Here is a 15,364-nt window from a genome sequence, read left to right as displayed (position 1 = left end):
GATCCTGCAGGTAGGAAGGCCACCTTTTAACCTCAGACCACAGGAACTAATTAAGCAGCATATGAGGGAACCGAATTAAAACAGGGCTCCTTCAGTCACAGGCTACTGCACCGATCCTCACTTCTGGAGCGTATTCACGGCAGGCGAAGGCGGACATCCTACCCCGTCCTACCCCGTCCGTGCAGCGACGTTCACAAATGTCACACGATCAGAGTCGGTTCAGTGCCGTCGAAGCGAAGCGAAAGGTCTAATAACGCAGCCATTCCCAGGAAACCACGCGAGGTAAAACGAGGCCTGTTTTTTATTTGAGCAGCAGCCGTAAGAAACATGTCGCCGAGGCCACCTTTAAACAAAATTCTCGACTCGAACGAGGAGGGAACAAGATGGGGGGGGCGGTTTCGCGCAACAGTCTCTAGGAAAAGCGAAGCCTCCCGTTTCGATGACAATAATGGTACTGTTTGTGGCACCGAGGCCTGCGGATGCGGTCGGCGATCCCAGGACGGCTCTGCCCGAACCCGGACGCGGCGGAGGGTCGAGTCCGTGGACGTGCGGGGGGGGGGGGCGCAAGAGCGAAAAAGTTTCAAGCGGAGATCGCGACGCGTGGCTCCTAACCCGGCCCTTCTCTAGTTTTATGTGAACACACACACAGCGCTCGGCTCAGCAGCCAGTCTCCCCTCCCCCACCCCACCCCACCCCACCCCCCGTGCTCCCGGGGGTCCGGAGGGGTCAGCAGAAGCAGATTCATGACATGTAACATGTGCTAATAGCCTGGGCTGAAATTAAAAGCCTTCAGGGACCGCCCCCCTCCCGTGCCATCCCGCCCCTCCCCTCCCCTCCCCTCCCTCTCTCCACCCCTAATCAGTGGCCATCAGACGCCCGGCTCTCCACAGGCTGTGTGACTGCCAGTCACCGCCGGCCTCCTTCTAATTAAAACTGCTCGGGCACTTCCAATTTTCCTGTTTTTTCTTCTTCTTTTTTTTCTGAGGATGAGGAAGTGGGTCAGTTTTAATTGGCCGACCGAGAGCACCGAGGGTTAACTTTAGGTGCATTCGGCTCGCTCGGGCCGCGCTGCCGATCGCCGCCCCTCGTGACCCGTTTCTAGATCCCGTTTTTTTCTTTCCCAGCCTAGCTGGACGTTGCTTACAGCAATCGCTTCCTTCCTTACTTGTCCAAGGTTCTTTTCGGGTCGTTTAGTGTCTTTTTTAAATGCACACCTCCCGCTTCCAGGTGAGAAGAGGGTAAGAGCAGTTCCGCCCTGTCATTTTGGCAGCGCGAAGGGCGAGCGCTCAGTAGTGCGAATCAGGATGGGAGAGGAAAGAACCTCCACCGAAAGGCATTGAAAATGTGCCGTTTACGTCGGAAATGTTACGATCGTATTCAATGCAGAATTGGCTTCTCTTACAAACAGTGTGTTTTTTCAATCCGGATCAAGTTCGTGTTTGTGTTTGCGAAACCATCTCAAGGCGTTTGCTCCGTGCTGCATTTTTGTGGCGCATGCTCTCATATCTGTTTCGCAGATCTATTTCGGGCTTTACCGTGGTACCGGGCCGCACGTTCGCGGATACCGCGTCTGGCTACGGCTCACCAAATGACCTCGCAGGTGACGGCGCGAGCGGCCCCTGGCATTCAGAGTAAAAGCAGCTTGAAGCTGAAGGCTCAAGCTTGGACACGCAACGGTGAACCGTGCAGGGATGTCGAAAACGGTTCCGAAAACGATGGGGTAAATGGGGAAAATCTGAAAGCGACTCCTTAACCCATGGCTGGAAAGTTATTTCGTTTGCCAGAGTATGTCTCACTCCAAATCAGTGCAACGAAACGCAAGGAAATGTGCGTAGGGATGGTGCGATTCCGTAGCAAAGATCTAATAAAAAGCATCATATTTTCGACCACGTAATGGAGAACATCGCAACTTGTAAGTGAATTAAGAAGAGAAAGTTATTATTGAATTATTACAACTGGGACTGCCCACGAAGGTCCCGCTAATGTTATTTAAAAATCTAATTTGAAAGAACCGCTCGGCGAAAACACCGTAAATTGAATCGAAACGAGACAAAAACCGAATCCTGAATTTCATTTGGTGAATTCTGAAGACATTAATGAATATTCCATTAGAAGAGAGGAATATCAAAAATAATGCAGGAACGAAATTAATTTCAGCGAGGGAAATTAACAACGGCGCGTTGCGCTCGCAAAACAAACAGGCCGCGTCCCTCTATGCGCGGCGGAAGGGGCTCGAGCGTCCAACTGACTGCACTCAACCCGCCTAATTTATGCACCTTTCAGCAGATTAACGTGAGCTGCGGCGCATCATTAAATCAGCGCCTGTGCACTCGCTCGGCGGCACCGGCGAGACACAGCTTCGAGCTCAGGTGAGTCGGTGGGGATTTTAACGTTTTTCTCCGGCACGCCGCGAACATTCGGCTTGTAATTCCCGGCCCTCGCGCGGGCCGGGGGGGGGCGGCAGATGTTTCAAGTGTTGACAAGCTGTGTCTCTGACACGCTGGATTACTGTAATAGACACAGAAGCCCCGGGCCCACCAGCCGCCCTGCTTTTATTAATTACTAAATAAAAACAAATTGTGAAACTAATTGAAAAGAGGCCTAATTTATTTTGCCAGACCACAGGCGTTATTCAATTATCTTTTTGCTTGCGCTTTTTTTTTTAACAAAATAAAATGTTCGAAAGTGGCTTAAGGAAATTTTGCCCTGTCAAAATACACTAGCGGAATTATTAAACGAATAACAAGGTATTTCCATATATTATTTCGGGTGTCAGTCTATTACGTTGTTATGCTACCAACTCTTAGCATGGTTTAAATTGAATTTGGGCTTCGGTGATAATGGTTTTATGGGCAATGACACCCATCGGGAAAGCTTGGAACGTGAAATCAATTAATATTTGAATATGTAATATTTTTCTGAAGAAATCTTTAAAAAATAGTATTTTGTGTCCAGTGTTTAATGACATCTAAAACATGATTGTTCCCATAACCCAGTCCATCCACTCAGTTTTATTATATATGTATATATTTAAAATATATGTATGGATTTATATATAAAGAGGAAGTTACAAAAACTTTATGAGTAAAATCACTACTTTCTGGTTAGTTATTGCAGAAAAGAAACTGGTCCTATAGAAACCACGCTTGTTGAAGAAAGGAACATCTGCTAATTTTATAATGGTGCTTTGATATACGATGACTGTTTTGAAAGTGACATCGAATACAGTTGAAACCATCAGTATATGTGTGTTCAGACTGATTGATACCGGTTGCTTATTTTAACTGAGAACAGAGAGAAAGCGCCCATGTTGGGGGTATTCTGTACACACTGCAACTATAATTTTGGGAATAACTGCATGAACGTACAGGTCTTTTCGAGGAGAACCGGAGCGCCACCATTTACCACGATGGGACGGATGCGGTAAGGAACAGTAAGGCGTCACCGTGTGAGCGGCCCGTTCCAAGAACAAAGCAATACAAATCCCCCCATAATACAAATTTCACCACATTTCCAGCGAGTTTCCAGCAGGCGCGTCAGCGAGCCAAGTCTATTTATACCATAAAAGAAGCTTTTGCTGGCGTTTGCCTGCCACGCTGAAAGCCTCTCGCCGGTGACACCGTGGAAGGTGGCGCTTTCTGGCCGCGGTGCAGAGTCCTGGCGTTTTTACTACGCGCCGCTGCCGCGCCGCTTCTCTCGGGTTCGCCGGTTTCTGAGGGAAACGGCCTCGCCAGCGCCGTGGCAACCACTCGAGTCCAGGGCCGCAGCTCAGAGGATTTGTGAGAGCCCTTGATGAGTCTCTGCTTGAAAGCACCGGGTTCGGCTGGCCTCCCCCTCCTGCTTTTTTTTTTTTTTTTTTTTTACAATGATGTCGGCTCACAGAACAACTGCGGCTCGGCAGAAGTATTCCTTATCCCTACAGCCTGGCTCACAGGCTGGGAGAGTTGCTCTGCTTTACATCCCCTCGCTACCCCAACCCCCTTCAGTTTCAAGACACACCCCTGAGAAGGGCACGCTCCTTCGAAGGCCGCTCCTGAACGCGGGTACCCCGCGGTCCTCAAGTCCTGACCTCCAGTGCCGTGATGGAAACCAGCATCCGTATGAAATATTTCGGGTCACTTTGCTCATAACATACAGCAAAAAAAGTGCTGCTTTACGTTAGCCTTGAGTCACTGCTGCGGACTGCATCCCGACATGAAAACCGGCGAGTGTGTGAACCAGCTGGGAGCGCAGCAAGTGTCCCCCCCCCCCCGCCCGTGCGGCGGGTTCGAGCCGGAGGCCCGAGAAGCGAGGAAGCATCGCTCTTACCTTGAAGAATCCCTTGCAGCCCTCGCAGGTGCGCACGCCGTAGTGCTGGCAGGCAGCGTTATCCCCGCAGACCGCGCAGGTGCCCTCCCCCGAGCTGGGGCGTCCGGGCGGCGACGGCAGACCGCTCTCCCCCAGCAGGGATGGACAGGGCCCCATGCCCAGCGGACGGAAGTGCAGGCTGCCCGCCTTGCCCACGTGAAGCGGGTACATGTGCGCCTCCAGACCGGGAGGGTGCTGGACGCCGGAGGCCGAGGTGGAGGCTGGGGCGGAGGAAGAGGAGGACGGCGGTCGCTCCGAGCGGAGCGGCATGCCCAGGCCCTGTTCGTAGCCACCGTGCGGAGGGGACTGCTCAAAGAAGTGGGGGAAACGGGGGGATTTCAGGGACCCTGACTCCATGAGGGAGCTGGAGGCCATGCACGTGGAGGGGACTGGGGGCAGGCTGTGTGGGTCATCCCAAAGGAAGGAGGTCCCCGGCTGGCCTGGTAAGCCAGGGGTGGTGGGGGTGGAGGGGGGTGATTGTTTAAAGTACATGGAGGTGCTGGGCATGGCCTCCTCGGTCTGCGACAGGGGCAGCTGCGGCGGTGGGTAGGGCTCCTCCTCCTTCTTGATCAGTGCCCTTGGAGTCGGCACCTGGTACAGGCAGGAGGATTTGGGCTCGTAGCTGCCTTCGACGAAGACGTTGAAGCTGGGTAGCGAGGTGGTGGCCGCCGCGGCCGAGATCTCGCCCCCTCCCAGGTCCATGCCCAGCTTGGTGTAGTCCGGGTTCATCATGTCAGAGCTGTACTCCCCGGGATAGGTGAAGGTCTGACTGGTGTAGCTGGAACCGGGAGGGGAGGGGCCATACTGGGCCTGCACACAGGGCATATCTGCAAGCACACGCAGAAGGAAAGGAAGGGAGGGGGCCGTCGTTGAGAGAGTGAGACACCCGAGGGGGGGGGGGAATCACTTCAATACCACAGAACAATGAAAACCTCAACATGCACTGAACCACGACACCAGCCAAAATGCCATCGGTAATCGTGACTGCCAGTCGCCTGGCATTTATACACACTCACGCACACACACACACACACACACACACACACACACACACACACACACACACACACACACACGGACACACGCAAATTACCGTGCGCAAACAAAAATCAAAGGTCTTCATCAAGCCTGTGCAGATTGGTGAGATTTGTGAGATTCTCTGACCGCATTAGTACTTAGTAAGAGGAGTAGGTTAGACACCTCCCTGGCGGGGGGTGGGGGGGGGGAGCGGTTAGTTACTCAGATGCAGAGCACAGTGTTGTGACAGAGGTGTGGAGAAGCGTCCAAGTGGTCCTCACGAACTTCACCCAGAACCAGGCGCAACGTGTCGGAGGCCCCCTGCCATCAAGACGCCAGCCATGCGGGCCACGTTGACACCTCCCTTCTTCACCGTTTTGCGGCAAAGTGCAACCGTGAACTGAAAATTGGTGGAAGGGTGTGAAATATTTCAGCACGCGGTTGAAAAATATTTCTCCCCGTCATTGTTCGGAGAGGTAAAAGTGCTAAAAAAAAAAAAAAAAATTTTACAACCGCTTCTAAAAGGAGTTGTTTGAGCTGGTCGCACTCTGGCGCAAAACCATTCAGAAATATTCCCCATAATGCAATGCGGTGTTAACCGCAATCGGCTGCATAATGACATTTTGCATAAGACAGCGAGGGACGTCGCGGGCGAAGGAACCAGTCATCCCCCCGACTCTATGCACTCGTGAAATCTTAATCGATGCTCGCTGCGGACCCCACGATGCTCTGGGCGGGCGAAAGCAGGCCCGCTAATCGTCCAGAGCTCGGGGGTGTGCGCGCTAGCCTGAAGCTACCCCCCATTCCACAGATACATTTGCAGATATCATCATGTTTCTTTCAACTGTTCACAACCAACACATTCGCTCCTGAAGACCTGAAACCCATACCGGGACCAAAAACACGAGAGCTGCGATAGCAAAAGTGCAAAGTGTGCCAGGGAGGGGCCCTTCTGTCGACTGCCAGGAAAAGTGTCCCGTGCAAGCTGAGCGCGCGCATCGCAGCTAAGTTCTGCGGCAAATGTGTTTGCAAACAGGATGTGAAAGCTCAAAGGCGAGCTGTCAATCCCCAGGCTGTCGGCCCCCGATCCGTCGACCCGTGAGCCGTGAGCCGCGCCAAAGGGGGCCCCTCGGCCGGTGTAATGCTAGCGAAAAGCTCACTGGTTTGCACACAAGCCGCGTGCGACCGCGTGCTCACGCGGCGGCAAACGCCGAGCCTGGGTGTGACCCGTGGCGAGTCGGGAGATGAAAAAAAAAACGTAAAGGACGCGCACGGGTGGTGCAGAGGAGCTCGGCCGAGCCTCGTTACTTAAGGGGCCACTTCTGCGGGACCCTGCGGGCGCTCGCTGCAGGCACTTAACCCCGAAGCCACAGGATGAACCGCCAGCGAGAGGCAGCGCGACGTCCCCAAGTCCGAGGACCCGCTGTCGCTCCCCTTATCTTTAAATATAATTCTAATTTATCTGCCCTGTTGTTTTTTTTTTTTTTTTTTAAATACCACAGATGAAATGACAGTCTTTCCTGCAGAGTTTTTTGAATATATTCACACGCTGTGGCCCAACCTTTAAAATGTCGCGTGAAACTGGCGTCACGAAACATTTCGGAAGTTTCGTCTTTGTTCGATTTCAACACGCTTTGAGAGTGCCAAGCCGTTTTACGGTGAGGGTCAAATTGTTTTTGTTGTAGGTATAGCAGGGAACTGGTGAAACGGCACGGTCGCCCTCGTCAGAAAAGTCACATGCGGCGGTTGACGGTGTACCAACTACTTCATCTAGCGCTTAATATCATGCGGAGCAAGTTATGAAGTAGGTGTGTGTGCGTGTGTGTGCACATACGGGTGCGTACTCGCTCACCGTGTGTGTATTTGCGAGTGTGTGTGAGTGTGTGCGCGCTTGTCCCTCTCCTCTGAGGAACTGTCAACACGACGTGCGTCCCGTTGACGCCGTCGAAACGAGTTTCCCCTCCGGCGTGCCCGTAACCATCCTTATTCCACGTAATGTTTGCGTAATAAAATGAGACACGTATCAGCAATGCGCGCCGCGGTGCTCAGATGGAGCGTGCCCTGCTTTCTAACCCTCTCTCAAAACCACACGCTCACCATGTACCAGCGTTTTGTTTATATACTCATTTATTTAACCTCAGCTGAAATTCATTTAAAAGAGAAAATTGTTATAAAACCAGCCCAACAACGATTGCATAAATTTAAGTGACAATTAGTTTAGTTTTCTAAAAAAATTTTTTACAGGGATCACTTCCTGCAGTCAGTGAGGCATCAACAGAAAATGATTCTGAATTACATTCCGGCTCTCGTAGCAGATCCAGCGTTTCGGTTTAATCGTTTGTTCGAAAGTGTCTTCGCGTCGCTCGCGATTACGCGATCGCACCTGAATTCCTAAGGCCGTGTTCGGAAACGCTGCCGAGCCGAGGGGACATAAAGACGTTCTCGGAGAGGGGACAGAGTGTGAAGTGAGTCAAACTTTCTCTGACGAAAGAGGCCGCGCCCGGCAAGGCCGGCTCTGCCCCTCATCGCCCACTCGCTCTGGAAAGGGGTGGGTGCGCGGGGAGAGCCCGTGAGGTGGTGACATCATGGCGTGGTTGGCGGCGAAGGCCCGCGATGCTGGCCGGCGCTTCCTTTTGGGGTGAAACATGTCCCAGTCGCCTCCTCTCGACCATCCCCCACCCGAGAAGAGAACTCTGACTAAGTCACACGACATCGCTGACATATCTACCACTTTCGCAAAAAAGGCACACGGTCTCTCACTGCTTAACCTCTGGCGAGTGTGTTCTGCGGCCGTGTTACGAGGATGTCACGGAGCGCTCGTCGCGGCTCTACTTTTTGCCCCAGTTCTGTGATGTCACGTTCGGTGGACACAGCCACGCAAGAGCCAGCTGTATAAGGACATCTCGAGTTTCCCTGCGTCTCATAGACGGGTCAAAGGAAAATATATTTCTTAATTATCAAATCACAGCACCACATTCTTTAAGAGCAACGGGAGTAATCTGGATCAAAAATATGGGATTGTCCGAATTTAAAGTACATTTATACTGAAGTGAGAGATGTGATTTTTTTTTCCTGAAGGTAATGATTGAGAAAACAGTCTTTCTTCACAACGCATACCTTTAAAAAACTAAAACAGAAAAAAAAAAAAAAAATCCTGCTTGTAGAACGTGTAGAATCGCCACTCTAAGGAGCGTCGACCTAACACACGCACGGAAAATGAAACGCCAGCAGCCAGGAGTGGAGGTACAGCAATTCCATCTGTTTAATCTGCAGCCTCCGACCCCTCGCAAATCATATTTTACTGATCCCCGGCGAAGAAGTTCATACCAGAGAAGGAAGCGGGAACCAGCGGCCCTCTCACATGACTGATCTCGCGGTGAAGAACGAAAAGGAAAGAAAAAAAAAATCAAAACACTTTCACTGGCCTTCCACAGATAGAAAAGGAAAAACAAAAGTCGAACCTGTCTCTAAAACCCATACAAAGCACACACCAGCGTGTGTCAGAGGCACAAATGATAACACCCAACCGCATCACACGCCACACAACCGGTCCTTAGCAGATTAACTACACGCAGGATCCTGAATTAAAAATTAGACCAAGAAAACTGGGCCCCCTGCACAACAAAATGTCTCAACTCCCGTTTTAGGGTCATAATTTCTTTTCCTCTGTATCCTAAGCATGACTATGGCTTGCAAACATTTCCAGATGTCCATCCATATATATATATATATACATATATATTAATATGCATATGAAGAGTGCATAGAGGATTACTGTTAAACAGCAAACACAGAACAGACACCTCATGAAAGAACAAAAATGCTGCAGACACAAGCTTTCAAAATGATTAAGGAAGCGGATGGAGCTGAGAGCCGAAGCAGTCTCTGACCTCGAGGTGTGCATTTTACATGGAGAAAATGCAGCTGTTCCAAAAAGTGCGCGCGCCTGCTCATTGTCACAATGCCATTGATCTACCAAACAAAAGATGGATTGCAGGTGTAAATACACAAGACATTCTGATGAAAACTGCAAGTCAAACTGTTTCACAAATTGGGTGGTTAACACTCTCAACCAAGCACACAATGCACACACGCGCGCACGCACACACACACTTTAACATGTGGTACACTCTCAAAGTCACTTCTGCGGGGTTTGAAAACCAGCTCTAAGACATGGCAGAAATTACAGTTAGATGACGAAGCATAAAGAGGGAAGTGTGTGAATCCCACTGAAAGAACAGCCTGTTCAGGGGCAGTTCTGCTTATTGTATGAGCTGCATGTCTTCAAATGGGACCCCCCCCCCCCCCCCCTCCCCGTGGATCCTGTCATCCTGATGGACACTTATCATCATGTCCTCATCCTTCACACTGTAGGATGAGCACTTTATTACTATACATCTCATCCAGTGATCAGACTGGTAAACATACACTGTGCTAGAGCCTTATAAATAAGTTTCCTGTAATATTGCACGAACCATTCTCCACAGCCTATAAGTCATTTTCTGCTTTTTGTAGTAGAATAAATTCTATTTATCTGAGAGATCACCTTTACTCCGATGGCACAATTTAATATCAGTTTACATGCCGAGAGTCAGTGCTTCAACTGCAATTATTTTCTAACAATTTCCATAAGTAATAATGATGCACAAATAAAATGCTAAGATGCAAATGAATGAACATGGGAAACGAAGCATAAAATACAGTTTTAAAACTACTGCATAAGCGGCACAGTATTATCGAGACGCCAGCCAGGGAGTGCTGAAGATTGTACATTTAAAAATAACATCATATTTCTGTGTTACTTTTGTTCGGGCTTTTTGGGGCATCAGATACTAGGTGTCGCGCGCACGTGAATTAAGGAATCAAAAGGAGAAAGAAAGTCATTCACAAAATTATGAGGATCAGTTAAAATGGCCAAGTCGGGTCTTCTGGCTCTTTGAATGAACATGACGTGTGAGGGGGGTTTTTTTTTTTTTTTTTTGTGTGTGTGTGTGTGTGTGTGTGTGTGTGTGTGTGTGTGTGTGTATGTGTGTGTGTGTGTGTGCGCGCGTTACAGAGAGCGACCTGGTTACCTGGCTGGTATTTTGCTCGCTGAATTGTGCTTGCTTTGCTCTGCGCTCCGGGGACGAGGTGGTGAGTCGAGGCTCCTCCGGCGGTGGTAGCCTCGGTAGCGGGACTGTCCGACGGCCGGGTCTCAGAGCTCGACTGGGGGCGCTCTTCCGAACCGGGGCCTGAGGGACACGGGTCCGACACAAAACACTGTGAACAAACTTCACTCCCAGACAAAACAAACAACAAAAAAAATCATATTTCCATATGGACTGAACAGTGAGGTGCTGTACAATTATTATAGTGAATATTACTTAAGCATACGTATATAATACCACGTATCCATTGATTATTAAAAGTATAAACAATAATAAACATTATCATAAACAATAAACACCCTACTACATGTTAAAATAATACAGCAGTACTTGGGTTCTGAACAGAATATTTACGGGAAAAGATATGTAAATCAATAAAGAAATTTAAGCTCTAAAACGCTGGAACAAAATCAAAATTCGCTCCCGAAGATAAATAAGTCAAAATGAAATAAAACAAAACTGAAACGGAGAAAATGTAAAATTATATTTATTTCGTTTTGTGACTTTCAGTGGAAGTGCCCGAATTGCACGTGAATCACAATAAATATTATTCGTCAAAATTACAGCGAAAAACTGCATTTCCAGTGAAGGAAAATAACTTCAAACAATGCACATAAATATTTTTAAATTTCGAAAAATCTAAAATATGCCACAAGGCACACAGCGATAAACTACACCGGAAAATGCAAAAGAAAATATAATGTTATATTATTATCTGCAGGAGTTATATCGACACACGTGTGCTAGAAAATCAGTCACGAACGCGAAGGACAAGAATAACGACACGTCCCCAAAAAATATGCTTCATAATGGAATTAAGTGAAAAATAAGAAAACAAAGTAAAATATGTCAAGTTGCAGAAGACAGTCGATTCTCCGATCTGAAGCTCGCGGCTCTTTTGCTTTTTCCTCATATTCACCTGAGTTGTTGTGGGTAAAATGAAAGTGTCCCGAGCCCTTGGAGTGTAACTCCGAAATACAGAATATCGCCCCACAGCGGCCTATTTAAAGGGGTGTAGCGCCCCCTATCTGCGCTCGTCGCCGCAACCCCCGTTTCCAGCGTGGACAGGGTACATGTACCACATCATTTCCAGCTCTACCACGGTACACGCACATCGATACAACGTTTCCCTTATCAGAAACTATTTTCCATCATTTTCCACACTGGCCAAAATAACTGAAATTTTTTTAAAAAAATATACAGCACAGCTTTATTAATACTAAAGTCACTTTTTGGATCCGTTAAATAATAATAAAAAAAATCATTGCAAAAATATTATCAGGTTATCACAAGCGATCTGTTTTTAATCCTGCATATTTTACACTCGTACTCAATATCTGTAGAATGTTCTGGAGCGTTGATACAGTGTTTCCCGCAGTACTGTACTGTACTCCATCGGACAGTGTTACCATGTGATTGATACATTGTACCGTCACGGGCACTGATTTACTGTAGCCAATATAACATTGTAAGCCGCACTGGACTATTTTGTATTTACTCTCACTTTTTAAAAATCCTTATAATCAACAACCATAACAGCAGCAGCAGCAACGATCATAACAATAATTTTAGTGTCAAATTGCTTTCAACCGGGAGCTTCGCACAGAAAGCGGGGAAGGAAAAGGGCAGCAGAGACACCCAGTCGGTCCTTTCTCGTGGTAAAGGATCCACGCGAGTCCTTCCTCACCAAACTCATCCTGACTTGAGAAGATGTGCGCGTGCAGTGGCCCGTGTCCGTGTTGCGCATGTTTTACCACTGATTTACCGTGTCTCTTCTCCCAGTACATAGATCCGCAACAGTGTCTCTCTGCTCATCTCAGCACTGGTTACCTAGAGAACGGTGAGTGGTCTTCTAAACACGCACCTTGCGAGGGGCTCCGGCCCCTCGCTGCAAAAACACACACACACACACACACACACACACACACACAGACTGAAAGTCGTCCTGGCAAACAAACCAAGAACAAAAAAAAAAAAAGATCAGCTGTACAGTAAATCAGCCGAGGGGGTCCAACCTGTCCAAAGAAGGGTGTGTGTGTGTGTGTGTGTGTGTGTGCGCGCGCGAGACACACAAAGCATGTTTTAGGGCTTATATGTAAGTGACACGACCAGTGATAATCTCAAAAAAAAAAACACACACACACACGGGAAAGGAAAATGAGGAATAAAAGTAATTTCTCCAGGCCTTTTCTAAAAAAAAAAATAAATAAAAAGAAATAACGCAAAGCCCACGGGACCTCGCGCACGGATCAAGTCCTATAATAAAGAATAATGTACTTATATTTCTTCAGTTTTTTTTTTTTTAATCTCTAAAGTGTCACATTGTTCTGTGTCGGAAAAAGAGCTCAACAGCTCGGCGATTCCCTATTAATTCACTTTCAAAGTATCCGGAAGCGAAGCCAAACTTCATCCTGCCCCAAAAACACACTCAGTTCCTCGTAACAATAAGACTTTTCTTACAATCCGGCCTTTTAAAAGACAGCTTTTCACTTTATAAAGCCCGGTATTGTATCAGCTGGCGATACGAGAAGCGGAGGCTTCGGTTCGGGACACAGATGTTCCACATGCGTCACTGTCCACAATTATCATCATTTCACTCCGATACTAAAACTAAAAAGTATCCGGCTGATGTCCTTCAGGTCGAAGCTCCGCACGTGGAGGAATAAACTGGACTTCATACAGGAGGAGGAATAACATAATAAGAGCAGCGGCGGTGACACGCAGGAAGGAGCCCGAAACGCAAATCATATTTACAGGAATGAAATAAAGGGTATTGAAAGGACACAAAGCGGAACGTGGATGAGGTGCCGATCGAAACGCACGTGCGCGGCTCTCAGTAAACATTTAGATCGGAGCCCGTTCGCACCACACACGGTACATCATTAGCGCCACATGCCGCGCGCGCGCACACACACGCATACATTCTCAGTAAGTCATGAGCCCGACTGTCCTACGACAGTCCCGCGTGATATCGTGATATAATGAATGTCAATGAATGATACATCCCCCCCCCCCCCTTTTCTTTTGCCTTTGACATTCTGCACGCACGTGCCGGGGAAGGAAGATGCAGCAGCCCAAAGTGTCAAATCCAGAACCAAGCTCCACCGGCGTCGGTAAAAATTAGTAATAATTATAATAACGGCAATCCGGGGCGCAGCATTCGGGGGGGTGGGGGGCTGAAATATACCCACCGTGGATGTCTGATTGGTAAATAACTGTGAGAAAAGTCAACTTTGTTTCACTGTTCCGTCTCGCGCCTCTATTTCTACAGCATCCCATTTCCATGACAACCACAAAGAATATGATACCTCTTTTTTCTTCCCCCCGTCTCTGCTCTTTTTCTCCTCCATTGAGGGCATCGGGAGTAAAATCAAAGTGCTTCTCTGTCCTCTTATTCCTGCCTATATTACCATCCGACACATTCAACAGGTCCCTGCATCCAAGGCAGCGCAAACTTTCACGGAGCAATTTTTAAATAAGTCGCCGGCGAGCGGCGGATCAACAACAATTAAAAACACATACAGACACACATACATTATATACACATACACACACACGTATTATATCGCAATACACCGGCTTGTTTCGAATAAGGTCCAGCACACACATTTCATCCCCCCCCAAAAAAACATATAAAAACACATTCATACGTACTTGCTTGCTGTGGCGGTTCCGTCTTTACATGTGATTTAAACCCCCTTAAAGTTTCCTGTAGATTTCCAGCATTGTCATTTAAAAAGCAAAAATTAAAATTCGAAGAAAAAAATCCGCTGAAAAGGCTGTTACAGTCGCAGCAGTACTTGTGGATGTAGTGACAGATTTTATTTTTTTATTTGCTTTTACTTTTCGCATTTAATTCTAAAGAGAGAATAAGGATCCTCCTCCGGTGCCACGGACGGCTCACGATGCGCCGCGAGCCGCAATGTGCCTTTGTTTATGTGCGCAGCTCTGCGAGGGGAAAACTCTAATAGCACATTTTATGTGTCTGCGCTGCGCACACGGCGCCTGGTATGCGAGACGTCAATGTGACGCCATGGGACGGGTGACGTCACCGGCCGCGGCGCGCGGCCCGGCGAGCTCGCCCTTACAGTAGACACATGAGTCTCTTTTCCGCGCGGTGCCAGAGGGGGCGGTTGGTCTTCTGGTGTGCGGTGAAGTTTCTGGAAAAAAATTGTAGGCGCGCGGGCAAAAAAAGGTTAAATAAACCGTAGAGGGGTTATGTAGCGAGCGACTTTGTTCGGCTCGAAAGTTTCATCGCAAATCCAAGCACTTCTTGTTCTTCGCTATTCCCCAGTGTCCGAGCATGTAGGTAAATGAAGATCCTTTGCATAAAACTCGCGCACTGGCAGTTTACTTTGCGAGAAGAAAAGGAACGCTCGTTTTGGGACATGATGAAATGAATTCAGTGCAGCTTTCGGGAGAGACTTAAGTTAATATTCCCCCAGTGTTTAATAAACACTAAAGTTTAAAGGCAGGGGAATTAACTACTGAGCACATCTACAATGTAAGTGTCTTTGGCTGGGGAACGTGTATCACTTACTGCCCTTTTTTCTTCAAGAATAAATAACTTTTCCCGCCTGCAGTGTTTGGACAGTTCCGTTTTGCCTTTAATTCACAATTCGTTTTAGTTTACAAACACGGTCGATGTTGCCGCTTTGTTGGAACACACGTACCGTCGTTGTTTGAATGAAAATTGAAATCAGCCTGTCAGAGCACTTTTTCGTGGCAGCAGAAAAAAAGCACATGGGCATCTTGTCACCGACTTTCGCCTTGGTGTGCTTCAATAAATTATATATGGAAATGTTCTACAATGAGACGAGGTACATTTGATGAGCACACACGAACTTAATCAC

At 48.1% G+C, this 15,364-nt stretch overlaps 1 protein-coding gene across 2 annotated transcripts in view; it reads right to left on the bottom strand.

Moving 5' to 3' along the window:
* Positions 1-14,334, bottom strand: part of nr4a3 (nuclear receptor subfamily 4, group A, member 3) — a 32,580-nt gene extending 18,246 nt beyond the window's left edge. The window contains exons 1-3 of one of the 2 annotated variants that reach the window (XM_029246005.1): positions 14,166-14,334; positions 10,437-10,595; positions 4,309-5,174 (exon numbers count right to left, since the gene is read on the bottom strand). In XM_029246005.1, the coding sequence (XP_029101838.1) occupies positions 4,309-5,172 (864 nt within the window). In that variant the 5' untranslated portion in view covers positions 5,173-5,174; positions 10,437-10,595; positions 14,166-14,334. Of the gene's footprint in view, positions 1-4,308; positions 5,175-9,254; positions 9,337-10,436; positions 10,596-14,165 lie in introns of those variants that run through there. The other variant, XM_029246006.1, reaches the window with a different exon arrangement.
* Positions 14,335-15,364: the final 1,030 nt, after the last annotated feature.

This window comes from Scleropages formosus, chromosome 18, assembly GCF_900964775.1.
Source record: "Scleropages formosus chromosome 18, fSclFor1.1, whole genome shotgun sequence".
NCBI lineage: Eukaryota > Metazoa > Chordata > Actinopteri > Osteoglossiformes > Osteoglossidae > Scleropages > Scleropages formosus.
The sequence above is the reverse complement of the archived record's forward strand: the minus strand, read 5'-3'. Positions and strand labels throughout refer to the sequence as shown.